At 33.0% G+C, this 24,060-nt stretch overlaps 1 protein-coding gene and 1 long non-coding RNA gene across 2 annotated transcripts; one reads left to right on the top strand and one right to left on the bottom strand.

Moving 5' to 3' along the window:
• The first annotated feature begins 10,609 nt into the window (after positions 1-10,609).
• LOC105117845 (GATA transcription factor 25-like) lies at positions 10,610-22,738 on the top strand. Its single transcript, XM_011015622.1, has 7 exons — positions 10,610-11,189; positions 11,407-11,481; positions 11,562-11,695; positions 20,122-20,229; positions 20,324-20,429; positions 22,207-22,263; positions 22,351-22,738. Exons 1-7 carry the CDS (start codon positions 10,911-10,913, stop codon positions 22,456-22,458), a joined length of 867 nt encoding a protein of 288 aa, XP_011013924.1. The 5' UTR covers positions 10,610-10,910; the 3' UTR covers positions 22,459-22,738.
• Positions 14,060-16,644, bottom strand: LOC105117844 (uncharacterized). The gene is made up of 2 exons (XR_840821.1): positions 15,372-16,644; positions 14,060-15,279 (listed from the first exon to the last, which is right to left on the bottom strand). It is a non-coding gene; the product is annotated as an uncharacterized LOC105117844 (long non-coding RNA).
• Positions 22,739-24,060: the final 1,322 nt, after the last annotated feature.

The following is a 24,060-nucleotide window of genomic DNA, read 5'->3' as shown; positions in this document are numbered from 1 at the left end:
AATTTTCAAACAGGTAAGGATCAATATACCTTTGTTGGATGCAATTAAACAGTTTCCTTCCTATGCTAAATTTTTGAAAGATCTCTGCACTGTGAAGAGGAAACTGAATGTGAAAAAGAAAGCCTTTCTAGCCGAACAAGTAAGTGCTATTCTTCAAAACAATAATGCTTTGAAATATAAAGACCCTGGTTGTCCTACAATTTCTTGCTTTATTGGAGAGCATAAAATTGAAAGAGCCTTACTTGATCTTGGTGCTAGTGTGAATTTACTTCCATATTCAGTTTTTCAGAGTCTCAATCTAGGTGAGTTAAAACCAACTTCTATAACTCTTTTACTTGTCGATAGATCTATAAAAGTGCCTAGAGGAATAATTGAAGATGTGTTAGTACAAGTCGATAAATTCATTTATCCTGTGGATTTTATTGTCTTGGACACACAACCTGTTGAAGTATGTAATTCATTTCCTGTTATTTTAGGATGTCCATTTCTTGCAACTTCTAATGCATTGATTAATTGTAGGAATGGACTGATGAAGCTATCATTTGGAAACATGACATTGGAGATGAATATTTTCAATATTTGCAAGCAACCTAGAGATGATAATGATTTACAGGAAGTGGACTTTACTGAAAAATTAATTCATGATCAATTTCCAACCACTTCCAATGAAATTGAGATTGATGAATCTGATGATTTGCAAATGATTTATTTTCAGGAAGAATAAAAGACAAGTAATTGGAGGCTATAAATTGAGGAATTGCCACCACGATCAATTAAGTCCATACCTTCAAGTGTTCAACCACCAAAACCTGATTTGAAGCCATTGCCATCCAATCTCAAATACTCATTTTTGGGAGAAAATGAAACTTTTCCGGTAATAATCTCTTCCAAACTTAATGCACAACAAGAAGGTAAGTTATTACAAACTCTGAAAATGCACAAAAATGCATTAGGATGGACCATAGCTGATATAAAAGGAATTAGTCCTTTGATTTGTACACATAGAATTTATTTAGAGGAAAATGCTAAACCCTCTAGAGAAATGCAATGAAGGCTAAATCCTAATATGAAAGAAGTAGTGAAAAATGAAGTCATTAAGCTTTTAGATAATAAAATCATTTATCCTATTTGTGACAGGAAATGGGTAAGTCCTAACCAAGTTGTACCCAAGAAGTCTGGAGTCACTGTGATAACAAATGAGAATAATGAGTTAATTCCCACTAGAACTGTTACTGGTTGGCGCATGAGCATTGACTATAGGAAACTTAATTCAATGACTAGAAAAGATCATTTTCCTTTACCTTTCATGGATCAAATCCTAGAAAGAGTTGCAGGTCATGAATTTTATTGTTTCCTAGATGGCTATTCGGGTTATAACCAAATTGAAATTGCATTGGAAGATCAAGAAAAGACTACTTTCACATGTCCATTTGGTACTTTTGCATATCGAAGGATGCCTTTTGGATTATGTAATGCACCAGCCACATTTCAAAGATGCATGCTTAGTATATTTAGTGATATGGTTGAACATTTTCTTGAGATTTTCATGGATGATTTTTCTGTTTTTGGCGATTCATTTGATGATTGTTTGACTAACTTAGGAAAGGTTTTGACCAGGTGTGAAGAGAAGAATCTTGTGCTGAATTGGGAAAAATGTCATTTTATGGTAACAAACGGCATTGTACTTAGTCACATTGTTTCATCAAAAGGAATTGAGGTTGACAAATCTAAAACCGAGTTAATTGCAAAATTGCCAACACCAAAATCTCTTAAAGATGTTAGATCATTCCTAGGACATGCTGGTTTTTATAGAAGGTTCATCAAAGATTTTAGTGTAATATCTAAGCATTTAAGTAACCTTCTAACAAAGGATACTATTTTTGAATGGACTGAACATTATGAAGAAGCCTTTGTTAAACTTAAAAACTTGCTTACTTGTGCTCTATCATTCAACCTCCCGATTGGTCATTACCTTTTTAAATAATGTGTGATGCTAGTGATTATGTCGTAGGTGTTGTTTTGGGACAAAGAAAAGATAAGAAACCTTATGTAATTTACTATGCAAGTAAAATTTTAAATAGTACTCAAATGAATTATACCACCACTGAAAAAGAATTACTTGTAGTAGTATTTGCGTGTAAAAAATTCAGATCTTATCTTGTTGGCTCACTTGTTTTTGTTTTTAGTGATCATGCAGCATTGAAATATCTTCTTTCTAAGAAAGATTCTAAGGCTAGATTGGTGCGGTGGATTTTATTACTTTAAGAATTTTATATCACAATCAAAGATAAGAAAGGCAGCGAAAATGTTGTCGCAGATCACTTATCAAGATTGACAACAGATTCGAAAACTGACATCACACCAATCGATGACTATTTTCCCGATAAATCTTTACTTTCTGTCTCTACAATGCCTTGGTTTGCTAATATTGTCAATTTTCTTGTTTCAGGACAATTGTCAGCTCATTGGAGTACCCAAGATAAAAGAAAGTTCTTGAACGAAGTGAAGAACTTTTATTGGGATGATCCTTATTTATTCAAATATTGTCCTGATCAAATATTTCGAAGATGCATTCCTGACAATGAGGTAAGTAGTGTCATTAAATTTTGTTATTCTGAGGCATGTGGGGGCCATTTCTTGTCAAAAAAGACAACTGCAAAAATCTTACAAAGTGGATTTTATTGGCCTACCATGTTCAAAGACTCACATGCATTCTGCAAGTCTTGTGAAAATTATCAAAAGTTGGGATCTATTTCAAAACGTCACATGATGCCTTTAAATCCTATTATTGTCATTGAGATCTTTGACTGTTGGGGTATAGATTTCATGGGTCCATTCCCTCCATCATTTGGTTTCTTATACATATTAGTTGCAGTAGATTATGTTTCAAAATGGATAGAGGCAATTCCAAGTCGAAACAATGATTACAAAACAGTGATAAAGTTTTTTAAAGAAAATATTTTGAGTCGATTTGGAGTCCTTCGAGCCATAATAAGTGATGGTGGAACACATTTCTGCAACAAGCCATTTAAGTCTTTAATGAAGAAATATGGAATCACACACAAAGTTGTCACCCCTTATCACCCTCAAACAAGTGGACAAGTAGAGCTTGCTAATAGGGAGATCAAACATATTTTGGAGAAAACAGTGAACCTTAATAGGAAAGACTGGTCTTTAAGACTTAATGATGCACTTTGGGCTTATCAAACTGCTTATAAAACATCATTAGGTATGTCACCTTATAGACTAATCTATGGAAAACCTTATCACTTACCTGTGGAACTTGAACATAAAACTTATTGGGCTATTAAAGCTTTCAATTCAAATCTGGATGATGCTAGTCAACTGCAAAAATAACAAATAACTGAGCTTGAGAAAATAAGAAATGATGCATATGAAAATTCAAGAATTCATAAAGCAAGAATTAAAGAGTTTCATGACAAGAAAATACTGAGAAAAACATTCAATGTTGGTCAAAAAGTCTTGCTTTATAATTCTCGACTGCATTTATTTCCTGAAAAATTAAGATCAAGATGGAGCGGTCCTTTTATTGTGAAACATGTGTATCCATATGGGGCATATGACATCGAGAATCCAAAGAATGGCAATGTTTTCAAGGTAAATGGATCTCGTCTGAAAGTTTACTTTGACAATTTTTCAATTGAACATGACTCTATTGAATTAGGTGATCCTATATATAAAGATTGATTTTATTTTATTTTATTTTTGTTTCTTTTTAAGTGATTTTTGCTAGTTTCTCTCACCCCGATCAAATGGCGGATAATGATACTCTGTGACTTAAGTCAGTTCTTTTAATTTCCCACAATAACTGATATCTGTGTATATATTTGTGCAATTTTTTGAATCTCTCTTCCAATTCTCATTTGAAAATGGACACTAATCTTGAAAAATTGAAAAAGTATTTTCCCGCTCTGCCTCAGAATACGGTTACAAAAATTTACCGTGTTAGATGTGCAAGATTGAGATTGTTAATGAATCATGGAATTCCTGAAGATATTCACTGGTTGATTGAAGCAAAGGTCTGATTATCAGGTGAGTCCTCTAACTCCTTCATTTCACACATGCCTGAAACAGGTAAAGGCACTTTTGCAAAAAAAACATCGTGCAAAACGACTGAAAGTCTGTCATCGATGTGCTAGATGGACTTGTAATACACAATGTCGTTATTTAGGAATGGTATCTATAAATCGTGAAGATAAAATACAATTCATTAAGGATGGCCTGAGTATGAAGTCTTTAGATAATCTTCTATGGACTTTTGAGACGCATCCTAGTGGAGATGTTCATCGTGCAATTCATGATTTATGGCCACTATTTCATAAAGAACATGATCGACTTAGTCTTAGGAATCTGACTAAAAAAGACCTTGTTTGCCAATTTTTAAGAAAACTGGATGGGAAGCCTATCCCCGACCTATAGAGGGCGTTTAAGCCGTTCTTAGACATAAAACCAAGGAAAGATGTGAGCCACAATCACAACTACCTATACATACACATGCTTTTTCAAAAGTAAATAAATAAATAAATAAAAAGAGAGAGAGAGTGTGAGACTCCAGCTAGCCTACATATAGGTGTTATGATTGCCTCTCTAATTTCTCATCTATAAAACCCTCTCTTCCTTTCTTTCATTTCTACTCAACCCATACATTCAACAAATACAGAAGTGTGTAGAAATGGCAAGTTCCTCAGGTCATCATATAAGAAATATTTGTGTTTTTGGTGGATTTAGTCCTGGGAAAGAAAAGGAGTTTTTAGAATCAGCAAATCATTTTGGTCAAGTGCTAGCTAAGAGAAAGATTCATTTAGTGTATGGGGGAGGTAGTCTTGAGTTAATGGGAGGTGTGTTAATAGCTCTATTTTTAGAAGGTAGTCAAGTTTTGGGGGTCGTCCCCGAAGCTTTAGCACAAGGGGACATCCTTGGAAAAACAATTAGAGAGGAACTTCAGGTCTCCACAATGTCGGCTCGAATGAATGCAATGTTTAACCATGTTGATGCCTTCATTGCTTTACCAGGTGGTCTAGGCACATTGGAAGAGATCTTTCATATTTCCTCTTCGGCCCAACTACACATTCACCATAAACCCATAGGTTTGTTAAATGTTAATGGTTATTATGATAAGTTGTTGTCTTTTCTTGTTCATGATGTGGAACAGGAATTTCTAATATCTTCTGCATGAAAAATCATAATCTCTGCTGCTACTGTTGAACAATTGATTGACCAACTACAATCTTTCATTCCTGTGATTGATCCCTCCATGAGTCGTATAAATTGGTCATCTAAGGAAAGCCGTAAAAAGCTTAGATTGGATTTGAGCCTTCATTTGTGAATCTTTATGTCTTTTGGTTTTATTATTGTGTTTTGTTGTTACTTTTATTTGTTTCCGTGTGTTTCAGGTTTGTGAGTGTTCGTTATTTCAGGTGATATCTTCTATACTCTATCTTTCTACCTTTAAACATTAAGGACAATGTTTTGTTTTAGTTGGGGGGAGAGGGTAGTAGCTAAAAAAAAATTGTGTTTTCTATTTCATAAAGCATGTGCAAAATTATTGTTACTATTTGGTAGAGTAAGGAGAACTTCTATGACTCTTGAGACACATTTTAGTATCCATTCTTAATAAGGTCTATCATAATACTTCTTGAAATATTCAGGTTTACAAACTCTCGCATTGTTATCACTTAATTCTGCTCATATACTTATTTAACATGTATTCTTAAACCTTATTTTACACATACACACTTTAACATATGATTGTGGGTTGCATATTGGATTATTACATTATTTATGTTTTTTTGTTAAAGGTAACACCTAAGGAAAAGGGATAGTATATAATTAAAAAAAAAAAGCAAAAAAAAATGATGATAATAAAAATGTAGATAAGTTTGGTTTCGTAGCCTCCCTAACCTAAGCAATTAAGCCCGAAGGGGTGTTTTAACACCTAATACCCTAAAGTCAACTGACTTGGGAGCTATTGGCCCAACGCTTGTTACATGGGTTGAGGAGAAAAGCTTAAGGGAATCAAACATTGCACTATCTACATATCAGTATCTGCGACCCGAGTTACTAAGCTCGTAGGGGTGTCTTAACACCTAATGCCCTAAGACCAACTGGTCTGGGAGTCATTAGCTGAAAGCTCATTACATGGGTTAAAGATGCATGATGTTTTTAAAGTATATGTATATAGAGTTAAAAAAAAAAGAAGAAAAAAAAAAGACAAAAATAATAATCCCAACCCAAGGAAGTTAACCTTAAACATTAGAACAAAAATTTTGTTTTCTTCCAAGAAAAGCCCCATAATTATGTGTTGATACATTGAGCACAAAAGAAAGGTTTATTAATATCTTGTTAAGAGGTATTGAGCAGATATATAAATTTAATGAGAGTTTGTTTATCTGGATAGACTAATGGAAGTTAAATGATGAATACCTTGCTTTGTGAAATTTGCAAATTTGTTTTCTATTTTAACGCTTTGATTACTAGGGACTAGTAATAAGCTGGTTGGGGGGTGTGATTAGTACTTAAAAGTGCATTTTTATCATGGTTTTATATCATCATTTTGCACTTGAAGTATCAATAACTCCTTAACTAAAATATGTTTTATAATAATGTATCTAATAATATAAGATACCTATAATTTATGGTAAATGTCTATTTTTAATGCAGGCCTATCACATAAATGAAAGGATTGATTGATGACTTGAAGAACTTAAATTGCAAGGATAAAGAGATGGCCAAACTTAGAAAAGAGATGTCGGTGCAATCCAAACCGGAACACTGTTCGGTAATTGGGTCATATCTGGAGCTACAGATCTCAGATTTAGGTCCAATTTATATGGATGGAAAGGTAAGACATAGGCCTACAACTTTCATATGGAGCCCAAGATCTAAAAAGGCCATTATCAAGTCCAAATTGTAGCAACAACAAAGAAGCCCGAATCTGTCTTCCAGCCCGAGCACTATTCGGTATTTTGGCCATATCTGGAGTTCTAGAAGTCCAAATGAGCTGAAATTTTTACACAAGAAAGCTGAGACAATTGCCTACAACTTTCATGTTTACAACTGGCTCCAATTTTGACGTTATCAATGACGTTTTGGGCAGACAAGAGAAGATAAGGATTGTCACCAAGTCAAAAGTTGGTCACCCACTTATCAATTAGTCATCAAATCAATAGTTCCCATTTTTGGCCTATAAAAGGAGGCATTTGCCATGCATTTAGGCATCTTGATTTCCAGATCAAGATCATGCTCTTCCTTTCTCTCTTTGTATTTTTTATGCTTTGTTTTCATTAATATTAAGTTTATGCCTTTCATTTCCTTTCCTTTACTTAGTTAACTTTTATGTTCTTATTTTGTTTATCTATTTTGCTTTCTTTCATTATGTCTAGCTAAGTTAATTATGTCAAGGTGAAAAGGTTACACTAATGGTGTAAGAATAAGTATAATGTAAACTTAATATGGACTTTAATGTTTGATACTAACATGTTTTATATTTGCTATCTTGTTCACTCTTTAATACTTTGCTTGTTAAATGACTAATCTTGATTTATGTTGTATAACACTTGGTACAACAAATGCTTGGCACTTTCATAGCCCATAATGTATGGTATAACCGACACCTGAGCTATGAAAGGAACTTGATTTGTTGTTAACATAAGTTATAATCATGAATGCTTGACGAGATTTACAAGTATTAGCATTAATTGAATAAGATGACTAATGTAATCATGTTAACAATATAACATCTCTTTTCTAAGTTTGGTCATCTCTTTATCCTTGCAATTTAAGTTCTTAAAGTCATCAATCAATCCTTTCATTTATGTGATAGGCCTGCATTTAAAATGAACATTTACCATAAATTAAAGGTATCTTATATTATTAGATATGTTATTATAAAACATGCTTTAGTTAAGGAGTTATTAATACTTCAAGTGCAAAATGATGATATAAAACCTTGATAAAAATACACTTTTAAGCACTTATTAGTAATTTATTTTTTTGTTTCGTAGATGTGTTTTTTAGTTATTATCAAATTATTATAGCTTAAGAAGATTAAGAAGAAACAACTTTCACCTTTCTATTTGGAACTCTTGCTTACAAAAATATGTCTTTTGGATTATGTAATGCCCTAAGTACATTCAATGATGTATGATAAGTATTTTTTTTCTAATTTAATTGAAAATTACATTGAGATGTTCTAAGATTGCTAATATATTTTCTAAGATTAATTTGATGAGTGATTATCATTGGATTAAGGTGAAAAGAAGGATAAGTGGAAAATAACATTTTAAACTAAACACATGTTGTATGAATTAATGATAATGTCATTTGGGCTATCTAACACAATTAGTACATTATGCGACTTATGAATCATGTCTTGAAGAAACATATTGGATTATTTGTTATTGTATATTTTGATGATGTTTTTGTGTATAATAGAACTTTTGCTGATCATGTAGAGCATAGTAGGGTTTTATTTGAAACTTTTTGTAATACAAAATTGTATGAGAAACTAAAGAAGTGTCATTTCTGTCAAGAAAATGTTATGTTTCTTCGTTATATCATTTCTAGTAGTGGGGTTAATATTGACAAAGAAAAGATAAAAGTAATTAAAGATTGGTCGAAACCTACTAATCTTATTGATGTAAGGAGTTTCCATGGTTTAGCTTTATTTTATTGGTGATTTATGAAGAACTTCAGTTCTATAGCTGCATCTATAACCGAATGTTTGAAAAAGAAAGGTGAGTTTTGGTGGAGCAAAAATATACAAAAATCTTTTAAGTTGATTAAAGAGAAGTTATGTACTACTTCTATTTTAATACTTTCATATTTTGCTAAGATGTTTGTGATAGAGCGTGATACTTCTAAGGTTGGAATAGGGGCTGTGTTATTATAAGAAAGAAGGCTTATTACATAGTTTAATAAAAAGTTAAATGGTGTATGATTCAACCACTTAATTTATGACAATAGTTCTATGTTTTAGTTTAAGCTCTAGAAGTATGACAACACTACTTTTTACCAAAATAGTTTGTTGTACATACTAACCATGAATATTTGAAGTATATTAAGGGTTAAAACAAGTTAAACTGAAGACATGCTAATGTAATTGAATGCAAGGTTGATGGGTTTATGGAGTCATTTTCATGTGTCATCAAGTATAAAAAAAGGACATGTTAATGTAGTTGTTGATGTTCTTTTTAGGAGGTATGCAATGATTTTTATATTAAATACAAGGTTGATAGGTTTTGAACAAGTAAAGGATCAGTATGCTAATGATTCCTACTTTGCTAATGTGGTTACTGAATGTACTAAGAGAGCTTGTGATGAGTTTTTTATGCATAAAGTTAACATGTTCAAGATGGACAAAATGTATATTCCTTTAGGTTCTTTTGAGATTTGCTTGTGCAAACAGCTTATGGTGATGGTTTTAATGGTTATTTAGTGTATCAAATAATCATCTTAATCTAAAAGTATAAACTGTTAGGTGAGGTTCCAATATATAATTTATATTATTATCTAACAACCCCCTTGAGTGAAAACCCTTTAGGTTTGAAACTTGCACAAATCCATTTTACTTTATGCTTAATTTTTATAAAATAAATGGAGATGATGAGATTCAAACTCGTGATCGCTTGGTTATCAAGGCTTTAATACCATGTTAAAAAACTACCTCAAACTAAAAGTTTAAACTATTAAATGAGATCTTAGAATATGATTTATATTATTCTTTAACATAGTGAAAAGAAAAACTTATGAGTGGCTAGAATAACATTTTTTTTAGCTTGGTATGTTAAAGAATGTTCACAAGGTGATCAAGATATGTATTGTGTGTAAGAAGGCTAAGGGCATAGATGATGTATAAAAACTGTATATGTCATTGCCTATTCCAGAGCAGCCATAGATGGACATTAACATGGACTTTATATTTGGATTGCCTAGAATACAACATGAAAACGATTCAGTTATGGTTGGTCAATTCTTCAAAATATCAAAATTTATACCTTGCCACAAGAATGACAATACTGTAAACATTATTAATTTGTTCTTTATAGAAGTTATATATTTGTATAAAGTCCTAAAAATATTATATCTAATTGCAATGCAAAGTTTCTTAGATATTTTTAAAAAATTATTTAGAAGAAGTTTGTAATAATAATATTATTTAGTATGATATGTCAACTGCAAACTAATGGACAAGCCAAGACAATGAAACAAACTCTTTTTTTTTTTATTATAAGTTATTATCAGTATAAATTTAAGGAGTTGAAATACTTATTTGTCTATTATAGAGTTTTTTTATAATTATAAAATATATAAAATTATAAATTTTAATTTAGGAATAAATAATAAGTTTTTTATTTTTAACTCTTATTGCACAATTCCCTTTCATAACTTATTAAAAAACTTATTAAAAAGATATTGTTTCACAAGTATGCTGAATTATTGTGAAAAAAAAGTTTTGAAAATGGAAACTTCAAATCACACTCGAAAGATATAAGATGGGCTTCTCAGTATAGGCTTTAAGTTCAATACAAGTGCTCATCCTAAGGCCATGGCCATGGGCCACTTTTAGCAGTTAAACCCTTTTTCCTATCTTGAGTTCTTTGCTCAATAACCTGCTCACCCGCACCATCCCGTCTCGCGGTACCCTTCACTCCCTGGTCTCTCTCTCTTCCCTCCCCTGCTCGAACGCGCGAAGAAAGAAAACTCTTCCTCGAACAATAACCTTACTCTCTAGCTTACAATTCATTAAAGAAAACTATCTCTATCCGAAGAAGACTATATATTCTTTTCTTCTTTTGCTCAGTGACTCACTGACTTAGGGTTAGGGTCTCATAAATTGCCTGCCCAATTCACTTCTCTGTAATGCTTCAAAGTCCACTCGATATTCGCCAATGTACACTCACTCACAGCCTATGAACGTTCACAATCAGATTGCCTCTCCTGGCGTCGACGACGACCGGGCCCCCGCCGATTCTATCGACCATCATCATCACATTCACTACGAGGACGGCACCCCAACCGTCGTCGACGACGTCTCTCCCGAATCCGTCTACGTCAACGCTGGTGTCGCTGCGTCGGAACTCGGGATTCAGCCTAGTGATTGCTCCAGTCAGCTCACCTTGACGTTTCGCGGACAAGTTTATGTTTTTGATTCCGTTACTCCCGATAAGGAAAGGTTTTTGTTCCTTATTTGTGAAAACAAATTATTTACGTTTTTTATCATATGAATCCGACACAAGCTAAATTCTGGGGTACAGGGTAATGAGAACAACGTCATCTCTGTGTATCCGAAACTGTGAATCTGAAAAGAAAAAGGAAAATTAGGGTTCGGCTTATTGGCTTTTGGGAGATTTTTTAACATCATTGTATATTTTGTAATCTTTACAGGTTCAAGCTGTGTTATTATTACTGGGAGGATGTGAATTAACTCCTGGTCTGGAAATGACGCCTCAAAACCAAAGGGTATTTTCTCAAGCATGAGAGTATTGGATGTTGATAGATTATGAATTGATCTGATTTATCTGCATTTTGATTTAATCTAGGGTGTGGTGGACTACCCGGCACGGTGTACTCAACCTCAACGAGCAGCTTCATTAAGTAGGTTCCGGCAGAAGAGAAAAGAGCGATGCTTTGATAAGAAAGTTAGATATGGTGTCCGTCAGGAGGTTGCACTCAGGTGTGGCTATTTTCTTATATTCTGCCTTTATGATTGCTTAGTGCACTAGCTGTTGCTAAGGATACCAAAGTGTCGATTCTCTTCTTGTTTAGAATCTAATCCAAAAAAAAAAAAAATGTTCACTTTTTGGGCTGTTGGCATGTTTTTAATCTCTTATTTCTCTTAACATTTATCAGATGAGTGACAGATTGAGATTTATTCTTTTAACTAGTAGAATGTTATTGTTGTGTTAGTTATGATTTTCACTTTGGAATATCATCATATTCCTTCCATTGCATTATAATTTACATCTACTGGTTTTTAATGTTTAAATAACTTTGAGAAGAGAAAGGTTCCGGTAATTTCATTAGTAACCATAAAGGCTAAATAATATTCAGTGATGACCCAAATGCTGGACATAAGCGTCTATTTTTATTGGTCTGGTAACAACCGAGGCTGATGGACTTAGTGGTCTAAATCTTGTTAAAACATCGAACTTCATATGATGTTATTGTTGCATTCATATATATAGTAAATAGAAGAATGAAAATGATTTGTTTCTATAATTTCAAATTTCTAAATAAATAAAAAAAAAGAGCACCTAACAGTGCATCAATGTTTTTTATCCATTTTTTTTAGGGTATCTATATGTGTTTGCATTTGCACACTCAAATCATATTTTAGTTATTTATCATAAGCTTTCCTAAATATTTATGCCCCTCTTTTATGTTTATGCTTAAATTGTAGAAAGTATGATTCAGTGCTCAATTACCACCACTCCTAAGCAATTTATTAAAATTATTAAAAAAACCAAGAGCGCTTAGTAAAACATTGTGCCATGTAAGAGGAAACACTTGGATTTACATTGTTTTCTTTTTTTTTTGGTTAATTTTGTTCAATGTGATCCTTCCAAATTTAGTTATTTTCATGGTTAGAATTGGGTCTCATCTAACTTGTAAATTCGTGAAGGCTTATCACACATAAAATTGATGCTCGATTTAGTAGAATTAAATTCAATATTCTTCATTAAACATAAATAAGGCTTTAAGGACCAAAATTGACATAAGAAAGAATTACTAGGTTCTTTTTTTCTTTACTGTTGCAGAGGCATGCTTTTAGCATTTTTAGTCCCTTATTTTTTTTTTTCAATTTGTTTCTGTTTTAATTCTATTTTTCTGAAGTTTTACATTATGTTCTAGGTCTTCATTTTCTTTGCGTTGTAGTCCCTAAGCTTGAGAGAGTTGGTTGAGCATTGTTGAAAAATGATGAAAAGGAGAAAGTGGTTGGTGGTCCGATTTAGTGGGAAAATGACCACACTTGGTGTTTTTGACCTTTCACATTGCTTGGAAAAGTAGATCAAAGTTGAGGGAGGTTTTCTGTTTTCAGCCTGATTTTGTGTTTTTGAACCATTTTTGGAGTTTTTTTGAGATGGAGAATTAGTTTTGTGGGGTTATGAGAGAGTTTTTTCTGTGTTTGTAGGTGGAAATGAGTTTTTGGGTAAAAAAATAGTTTGCTTGATTTTCAGGCCATCTCCTATTCTGAAAAAAAAAAAAAACTTAGAGGCTTAGGTGTGTGATCTAGGGCTTGTGGACCAATGTGCCTAAGCTTATTTTTAAAGGCCTAGGTGCACTAGGCCACTCAGGTTCGCGCTTGTGGCTTATTTATTTTTTTAAAAAATTCTAATGATATTTCTTTTCTTAAAAAATAAATTATTTAAAATATAATATCTATAATTTCTTTTAAATTTATCGGTTGATTAAGAATGTGTTTAGATATTATTATATGAAATTCCATTTTATTTTTGCTTTCTTAAACAATTGTTCTTTTTGTAAAGCCTATCATAATCATTTTTCTTTTTGGTTGCTTTGTTATGATCATTAATTTTTGTTATCCTATAATTAAAAATTAATGGTTTTAGAAAAACAAACTTAATAAACCCAATAAGGTTAATGACTTGGGTCGCTAGTTTGACGGATTGACTTGGACCAATCTGATATGTTATCGCCTTAATATTGAAAAAAAAGGATGTCTTAATTTTTTTAAGCCAAGCTATGTTTTCACTGGCCTTTTGGGTTGCTTTTAGATTTGTTAAGTTAATCGGGTTACATTAAGTCAATTACTACATGTTTAAATTTTAGACTTAGGCTAGCAAAGGATTTGGGTTAGAGGGTTTCAAGGATGGCCAACAAAGCCATATTGAATGTCGCTTTCAAAAAGTTCATTGCAACAACGCCCAATTGTTGCATTGTTATTTTGTCTTTAATACACTCGCATTATAATGGTTTTTTTTTTTTAAAAAAAAAGAATTGGAACTTGCTTTTGAAATAATGAATGAATATTGTCTAAGAAACAAATGTTTTGGTGAAAATTTAAAAATAAAAATAAAAAACGAGCATGTTGATGAGATAAATGAGTTTTAGTTAGAGAGCTAGCTTTTTCAATAGCTTTTAGTTTTTATTAAAGGAAAATTACCTTTAATATTCTATAGTTTAATGTGAATTACACTTTGCTTTTTTAGTTTGAAAACTTACGACTTACATCCTATAGTTTTAAACACTACATAACTTACATCCTCTCACAAGCATGTCAAAAATAGTAAAAAAAAAATTGCTAGATTATTTATAGGATTGCTATTATGTTTTTTTAAAATGACTAAAGATACCTGGAGCGAACGAAAATGCCTCTCAAACTCAAATTGGTTGTTGCTTAATTTTTTTTAAAAACTAGCCATGACTTATTTAACAATAATTACAACAATGCCATAATTTACATATATAACAACATATCTCCCCTTTTCTCATGTTAGCACTAGCCAATTTTACCAACAAATTAGCCCCTTCCCACACCTTTTACAACATGAAAAAACATCACACTCTCATCAATTTCAGTTGTTGACAATTTTTAGCAATTGCCTACACCTTTTCTAGCAACAACAAACCTCACATTTCCCTCACCATTTTCAACTACTAGAAATATCAAGTTGTTGACCAGCCAAAATCTTACATTTCATTCTTGCCATTTCTCTTGGCATTTCCAACCACAACAACATCAAAATCCATACTTTCCACCACCATTTACATCATTTAGAGCCAACAAACAACTCATCAACATCTAAATTGTCCTACAATAAAACAAGCGAAACTATGTAACAATCAAGCAAGCCAAACTATATTATTAATGTTGAAGAATTGAAATATAGTCAATGTATAGCTTATATGCCATATGAAACGCTACAAAAGCATGTAAAAACCTTTATAATTGACATATAAATATCCAAAGCATGCAAATAACAAGCATGCACATAATAAACATCCACAAACAATTAAAATTGACATGGTACCTAAAATGATCCACAAATATTCCATCCATCATAAAACACTTAACAATATAAACTATCAACAAATCTTAAATTTTGAAAGGCAACAATCTTCGTCTATAGTCCTCAAGAGATGCAGCTAGTTTGGGTTGAGTGTTGAGAGTATACATTGGTTTATAGTTTAAAAAAGACATTGATAAGTTAATGTAAAGTTTTGAATAATAATGATAATTCACAATGCATATTTAGATGAATCTCCTATGTTTGTATTGTGGGTTGAGAGGAAGATGTTTCGGCACCATTACTTCCACCCATTCCAGCTCTTCCACCTCTTGAATCTCCTGTCCATCTTGTAGCATTATTGTGAGTTGAGAGGAAGATGTTTCGGCACCATTACTTTCACCCATTCCAGCTCTTCCACCTCTTGAATCTCCTGTCCATCTTGTAGCATTATTGTTTCCTCTTCTAGAACCACCACCTCTTGAATCTCCTGTCCATCTTGTAGCATTATTGTTTCCTCTTCTATAACCACCAGTTCATGTAACAACATTTGTGTACTATGTCAATAGCTTTTGATCCTCTTCTACTAGCATTGGATCCCCTAGATCCCCTCTAAGAACTGGTGGACCCTCTTCACCACCACTATCGGATCCTCTCCCACCTCTAGATACTCTAAAACTAGTAATTTGTTCAGCAATATCTCTTAGACATGTCCTTGAATTTTGGCTATGTTGGTTAAAAATGGTGTGCCAAAGTGTAGAAGCCTTTTTTCCTCATAGTATCATATTGATCTTCTCCTTCTTCCTCGCGTCTCTTTTTCCTTTGTCTATCCACACTCCTTTTGAGGTCTAGTGGTAGAACAGTGACATCTCCTTAGGTAGGAACTATGTTTGCTTCTGGTAAAGGGTCTCCAATCTCAGAGTATGTTTTCCTTAATTTTTTAATTGTTTAGCACAAATGACATAAATCATCTTTGTTTAGCACAAATGACATAAATCTTCTGTCACATATCTTGTGATGCGCATAAGGCACCATATGTCTACAAGAATTGCCATTCACCATAAGAGCAATGTTGTTTATCCAATTCAACACAAACTCTAGTTTGGTCGTATTCATGAGAAGAGGCTGGAATAATTCCCATGTTTCTAGCTTTCTCAATAGATCTATCAACCAAGTTTCTAACACAGGGAATAGTCTTCGTTTCCCAAGATATAGCTTGTGCATATCTATCATGAAATCTTGCCATTAGTTTCGACCTAATTTTCCCAAGTAACAAAACAATTGACATGCTACTGCACTCCTTAATCTAACTATTGAAAGACTGCCAAATTGTTTATTACATTTTTCACCTTTATTTCATGGTCATATAAATGCTGAGCCCATGTCTCATGAGGGATGTCATTCAACTACACATCCTTAAATGTCCTTTATGTAGCTTTTGAAATTGAAGCTTGTATAGGCTTTGAAGCACCCCCAAACCCTATTTTCACTCCCAAGCCTTTTGAAGCTTGTATAGGCTTGTATATGGACTTGAGATGGCATCCATCAATCTTAATGAATGACTTACATCCATTAACTAATCCTTCATTCATTGCCTTGAAACATATATAAACTTGTTGGAACTTCCAAGGTGAATGCACATTGGAATTGTAATTAGGGTCAAACCCTAAAAACATGTCAGAACTTTGATTGTCTTCAATAATTGGATATATCTTGGGAGTCTCTTAAAAGACGCCTTACAGCTTCTTTCAACAAACCTTTTGCCTTTGTCATGGCCCTCCACACTTGTTGCATAGGGTGTGGTTTAATCTCATATCTATCATCTAAAATTGTATCCAAGTCTTCATTTGAGATGTTAGGATCAACATTGATAACTATTATTAGCTTCCTAGCTGTTCAAGTTGAATTTGCAGCTTTTATTATTGGTGGGCCGCATACAACTATGCTCATCTATTAATGATTTTACCATGAATTTATAGCTACCCGGAAGGAGCTAAGTATATATGTGCCAAGCACACTCATCAACCATACATTTGACTCTAACCTTCTCTTTCCAATTGATATATCTGTTTACATGATATTCATCATATTCTCTTAACACATCCTTGAAGCGTTTTACATTAGTGAACAATTGATATTCTTCAAACTTAATTGATCCATCCTCTCCAATCTTAAATATCCTACATTTTTACATTAGTGAACAATTGATATGCTTCAAACTTAATTGATCCATCCTCTCCAGTCTTAAATATCTTACATTTAAAACCTCAAGGAAGATCCGCCTTTTTTTTTTTCTTCTTACCCTTACGTCCTCATTACCTCGATGTCTTCTTCATCATTGCAATTACTCAATTCATTCTCGGAACTAGATGCACAATCCACATTAGCATCGACTTGTGAGTTGTCAATCAACTCATCTTCATCTAGGGTAACAAATTGAAATCCTTCCTCGTTTGAAGGAACGTAATCATCATTGATATCCTCTTCATCATCCAATCAGCTTCCTCATCAGCACTCACAATATTCCCCCGCATCATCATCACCACTCACATCAGCTCCTATATCACCTCTCATGTTACCTCCATTATCACTCGCACCATCAACATTATCACCCACACCAAAACCACCCCCACCCCCACCATCATCATAATCAACAAGTAATGTTATTTTATTGCTTTTATAATCATCATTTCCAACTAAATATTAGTAGACATATTGTCATTGTGTTTTCTTGTACAACACTGGGGTGTTCTCATTGTGATAGGAGCAACATCATTATCAACATTAATATGCAAATGAATTTCTTCTTTCCCTTCTTGTTCATGCATACTCAACACTTGTAATGTCGAGGCATCATCAAAAATTGTATTTCCTTTATCATCCCTTGTCTAAAAGCCATGTTCATCCATGTCATGTACTTGCTTGCTAAAAAATAATTTCAATGTAAGAGATATATTTAGAATATATATCTTGCATAACATACTTTGCTGCCATGATGAACAATAACAATTGGCATTTTGTAACATGCAAGGATAAAACATGAGTTTATTAAACAAAGAAAATTTAAAATAGAGATTTTTGCATGGTAACTCGTAAGCTACAATATGAATTTTCTTTAGGCTTTCCAAACATAGTAGCTGGTTACGCTCAATAAAGCTAAGACAAAGATAAAAACAATCGAACTCTTTTAAGTAAATATCTTACATTTAGCGCTTTGGTGAACAGTAACACTACTTGTTGGTTTCTTGATTTTTTTTAGGGATTTGAAAGATGCTGTAGTGATTGCTTTTCCACCATGAAAAACATGTTTGAGATTCTAATATTCTTTCGGTTTTGTAAAAGAATTGAATTTCTCAGGGTTTTTTCATCCATCAGGATTAATGTTTTCCACTCCTAAAATTTTGATTTTTTTTAGTTCAATTGAGTAATTAACAATGTTTCACATAGGCAACAAATGCACTAACGATAACGATAATCAAGTAAATAGTAATTATCTTGATTCAATTTAAAAAGGGAACATACCTGTTCTTGGTCTCTTTAATGTAAGCAATGAGAGATTCCCACCACTTATGTTCTATTAGCTCCATTACATGAGACAAAACTTGTTAATCGTGCTTGATTTGAGAAAGAGAGAGAGAGAGAGAGAGTGATAGATTCAGTTCATGAGAGAGATTTGTGTCGTTTGTTCTGTCATTTGTGGCTTTTCAGTTATAATATATATAAAGGTAAGATGAACGTACCACCCAATTTGAAATTCTGCATTGATCCAGGATGTAAAGTGTAGCTTTTCAAGCTACAGAGGTGTATTGTGCACCAAACTATAGGATGTTAAATGTGATTTTCTTATTAAATAATTAGCATACAAAACAATGTTATATTTTTTAAATTAAAGATATTAATAAGAAAAAGGAAACTTTTATGCTAAGTAATTTTGTTTTCATGGAATTTAAATTATTAATCTTATAAAAAATATTAGTGCCATGTAATCAAGTTAAAAAAATTGAGGGGTGTCTATATCTTTATTTGTGCGGCTGTGTTTTGTTAGTGTTAAAATCTTTGTGGCATTTGTTGGTGAATGTGATCCCCAATCTACTTTATTAAAATGAATGCATTAGATTTTGAGTCAAGGATCAAGATTTTTCTTGTTGCTGGAAAATATGTTATCACCATGTAAAAAAAAAAAAAAACTGGCTCAACCAATGGCGTAGCACGGGCCAATTATCCAATGTTTCTTGTAAGTGTTGAAATCACACTTTTGATTTTGTAAAAGTATTAAAAACTTAGCCAAGTGTCAGGACACACAAACTGAAAGGAAAATCCTGTCTATGGTCGTACAATAGTCTTTTTAGTTCTACTATTTATTTTTTTTTGAAAACTTGGTGCTAATAATTTGTAGCAGAGGGACATTGTTTGAGAGGAAAATACCATCCACATTCATTGCACTACATAAATGAGAAATCTAGAAGTGATGTATTTTGTTGCTTTCTGGAAATACAATCTAAGACGCAAAGTTGCAATAGCCTTTGCAGGACCACTGGATTCTGATCTTCTAAAAATCTATATTTGAAGGTTCTCTTTTGTGATGCTTGATAATAGTATGTGCAAATGCTGTAATCATATCAGTAACCAGCAGGTCCTGGAAATTCCTAAACCATTGATGTAGACTAGCACCTAAAAAGTTGTGTACACTTGGTACACAGTTTAAGATGAAACAATTATTCATCCCTCATGTAAATGTTTGATTAATGTGGACTCTATAAGTCTTATTCTGTGCATTGCCAGCGTGTCAGGAAAATGACCAGTACACATTGAATATAGCTTTTTGGCCATCTTCGTCTGCTTGCCTTTCTAAATTCAACCGGACAATCAATTTTTTTGGATGATAGTTTATCTAGACAATGCTGAACAAACTGCTTTCATCAATTAATTGTTTATTTCTTTCTTCTTTTTTTACTTGGTAATTCTCTTGCCTGATTAACAACTTGAAAAGAAAAAGGTTTCCTGCTTCTTATCTGATTTAACAATGGTGGTAAAGAATTTGTAATTTTATAGACTGTCTGCTGCTGTTGATGCCTGCACATTAAGGATCTCTCTTTCTCATTTTCTTACTGTATATGTATGTCTACATCAGGATGCAACGGAATAAGGGTCAATTTACTTCTGCCAAGAAGTCTGAGGGAGGATATGGCTGGGATGGTGTTCAGGATTCAGGACTAGATGATAGCCAACAAGAAACCTCGTAAGTTGCTATATCCTTAATTAGTGAAATATATCCTGAAAGGACTTTTATTGCTTATTTGGTTGAGTAATTGTATCTTTTGTGTCCTTTCTAGGTGTACGCATTGTGGCACTAATTCAAAATCCACCCCAATGATGCGGCGCGGTCCGTCTGGTCCAAGGTCACTTTGCAACGCCTGTGGGCTTTTTTGGGCAAACAGGGTATCTATTCTATTGAACTTTATGAAATGTGGACATACACATGCTTTCATAACTCGTCCCGTTTTATATTGTTATTGCTTTCATGCAAAGTGTGTGTATGCATTCTCAGCGCAGAGATAAGGGCCAGGCATTTGCTATTTGGAAAAAAATAATGATTGTTTAGTATCTATTGTTATGTTTGCCATTTATTATCAAGTCAGTACAATAGCTTTCAGTTCTGTACATACTGTGTGAAAACTTGCATGTGATTGTTTGATGGATATTGTGTTTGCTTGTCGCTTCCCTCCCTTTCAAATATAGCCTGTCACTGTTGATTATGGTTGGAAGTTTAGGTATATGTTGACGCACTGCCATTGATATAAGTGTCAAACTTTTATTTTTGTGCACATCCTCTTAATTGCATATAATGCAGAATTACATGAAGGTGTTCAGATTGATAAATGATGGATTGATAACAAGGTCAAGATAATAATACTTTCATTTTTGTAAATGGTGTGTGAAAAAGGAATAGACTTAGAAATGCTAATGGAATGAGTGGAGGAAAGAAAATTTACAGAGAAAAAAATGAAGATTTAGTAACCTAGGAGGAAAAAAACTAGATGTTATAATTCACCTAGTAATATTGGACTATGTAGTAGGTGGAATTAGGGATGAAAAGAAGCCCAGTGGCTGCAAGATTGTTGTTCAAGACTCTGAGCATGGCAGTGTCGGGCAAATGAAATTTTATGAGCTCAAGCTCAATTGAGCTTCCAAAAGCAATGAGATTGTCTGTTGACTACCTGGCAAGCTCATGAGTCAAGGTACAGTGAAGCAAACAAGCCCTCTGATATGAGGCTTTAAAATAAGCTTGTGTTAAAGCCCATGCCATGCTTTAATGTATTTGTAAGGTGGAGGGTGGGAACACTTGCAATTGGTAGTCATATCAACTCTTGAATTTGGATTATGTCTAGATGTTCTAGGGTCATCAGCTGGTTTCTGTCAATTCATGGAAGTGGTCATTTTTATGAATTGATGAGGTTTTTTATATTTTTTTTAATTTTTGGTGGGATTTATGCTTAAAAAGAATGAGATCTTCTGAGATTGTTTTTGGCTTCTCAAGAGCTTTGAATTCTAGCCATTGCAATGAAGCATAGTACCAGATAATGGAGGTGGTGTAGCTATAGCTTATTGAAGAAGGATAAGGGCATCCTGTTGGGTGATTGGGAAAGTGTTCAGAATATATGAAGCTGGGTTAGTGAGACAAGAAGTGTGATCTATGATAGCATGTAAGAGTATGAGGGGGTCTAGGGCTAGATTAATATCTAGAAATAAGATTCACTGTATTTGCAACAAGGTTTTGTCAATTTGGAGTTTGGATACACATTTTTTTATGACGGCGAGGATAGAGTGTGGACCTTGTAAGTGCATCACTAGGTGAGATCGTCAGTGATGCCATATAATGCTTTGAGGTTTGCCCCTCGGCATCCTTGTGTGGATATGCATTATTTTGGAATTAGACTGCTGATTCGATGATATTTGGCATTTATGCTTTACTGTTTTAAACCATCTGATTTTTAACCATTGCTTTTTGTGTGGGCATGCTACAATTCACTGGAAATTTGTCTCAGCTGTAATGCTCGCTCAAATAATGTTCACCTCACCAAAGTGCAATCCTTAACTTCGTTTCATGCCAACCAATTGACTGATGCATAGTTGTTGACCTTAAATAAACAGAACATTATGCAACCCGCCATTTTTAAACAACAGGCATTGAATTCTGCATTATAAAACTCTGCAGGGAACTTTGAGAGACCTCACCAAGAAAACGGATCATTCTGCTACTCTGATTGAGCAGGTATACTCCTTATCTGGGTAAAGTTGTATAAGTATCTTCATGCAATGTAAATGTGGTACTTGTTTTATTCTTTTTCAATTCGTTTAGGGTGAAGCTGAAGCCAATGATTCAGACTCTGGAACTGCCATTGATACAAACAACAATCTTGTTACTTATGCAAATGGTGGTGATACAGCCTTAATAACAGAGCATTGACTGTGTTTCTGAGTTGCATTTAAAGAATGGCTATAGCAGTCGGCATCAATTAAAGTTGAAGGTTTTCTAGTAATTAATTCCAGCTTGTCCAGTGGAATGTACAGATGTTATAGTGCCATCATCAATACATGAAGTTATCTCGTCCTTACCTTTTAGTGCATGAGATTTGCCTCTATAGGATTCTACTCTGGATGTATCACATGGAAGTTTCGATGATCTAGCTTGGTGGTTATATATGGTACCAAATGCTTTAATCAATACTACCAAATACTTTAATCAATATGCAAATAACTTCACGGGATCACATGTGGGGCTTTTCCCTTTTCTTGAAATGAAGACACTCGGAAAGAATTGACGAAGGTTTTCTTCAATATCCGAGCCCATTCGTACGTCCTCGGAAGAAGTTTTGTCACCTTGAAAAACAATGCCAGCTTCACTGGAACGCTAGCCACTTACCACGCCATTTCTAACGCTAGCCGCTTACCGCGCCATTTCTAAGGTTATGGCTGGCTGGAAATTTTAATTTATCTATTTGAGTTGTTCTTTATTTTTACTATTAAAATACATGAATGTTTTTTTTTTTTAAGTTAAGAGTTTTAAATTATTTATTCGAGAATATTTTAATTGATGTATATCCTTACCTTTAGTTTCTACGGTAATCTAAAATCTATTTATTTTTATTTTTTAATTTATTCAATTCAAAAATTAAAATTAAAATTAATATTCCTTAAAAAATAGATTTCAGATTCATTCAATTTCTTAAAATTAAAAAATTAACAGTGAAAGTATAAATCTAGAATATGATTTATTGTTATACTCCATTGTTGTGTGTGTCTATATATATATATATATGTTCCCATATAAGATCAGTTAGTGGAAACATAAAATATTAATTAAAACAAAATAAAATAAAATAAAAAATTAATAAACTATTTAAAGTAGTGTTTTGAAACTCAGCCTAGTGGTCGACCGAACTTAAGGCTTGGGTCATAAGTTTTGATAGGATCAATCTTATTTTTTTTTTATAAATCAGAACAATATTGTTTTGATAAAAAATAATAAATGGGTTACAACTGAGTTTCTGATTGGATTTTCTCGAATCCATAGGTCAACTTGTTAGGTTAAGTTGGGTTAGTCAGGCTTTTCACTATTATTTTTTTATAAATTTGATCCCGTTCTAGTTCCAAGTCAATTGGATCCTTCATCAACTTGATGGGTAATGCTGAGTTTTAAAACTATAAAAGTTGAGACAAATGAAATAAAAAAAATAATAGCATAGATAAAAAAAATAAAAAAAGTAAAAGTAAAAGTATTATAAAAATAAACTAGATAAGAGATTCTTTTCATTGTAGGATGATGTTGTTAGCATGTTTTTCGAGTTATAAATCCTAATACTAAGACATAAAATGAAATTGAAAAACAGAAAAAAAATAGCCCCAATTAAATCCAAGTAAGCATGATAAAATTATGATTTAGATTATAAGACTGATATTTCATAAAAAAACATAAAGGAAAAAAAACTTACTATTTAATAAACTCAAAGTCAAAGGTTAAAATTGAAAAATAGGGTAAAAAAAATTAAAAAAGAAGACCAATGTCAAC

Source organism: Populus euphratica, unplaced genomic scaffold (genome assembly GCF_000495115.2).
Source record: "Populus euphratica unplaced genomic scaffold, PopEup_1.0 scaffold1552.1, whole genome shotgun sequence".
NCBI lineage: Eukaryota > Viridiplantae > Streptophyta > Magnoliopsida > Malpighiales > Salicaceae > Populus > Populus euphratica.
Note: the sequence above shows the minus strand (reverse complement) of the source record. Positions and strands in the feature narration are given on the sequence as shown.

Bases quoted from the DNA above. Each gene is read 5' to 3' on its own strand.
- LOC105117845 (XM_011015622.1), top strand. From the start codon at position 10,911: ATGTACACTCACTCACAGCCTATGAACGTTCACAATCAGATTGCCTCT. The intron at 11,696-20,121 runs GTGTGGCTATTT...TGTCTACATCAG, and splicing joins CGTCAGGAGGTTGCACTCAG to GATGCAACGGAATAAGGGTC. The intron at 20,430-22,206 runs GTATCTATTCTA...AAAACTCTGCAG, and splicing joins GGCTTTTTTGGGCAAACAGG to GGAACTTTGAGAGACCTCAC.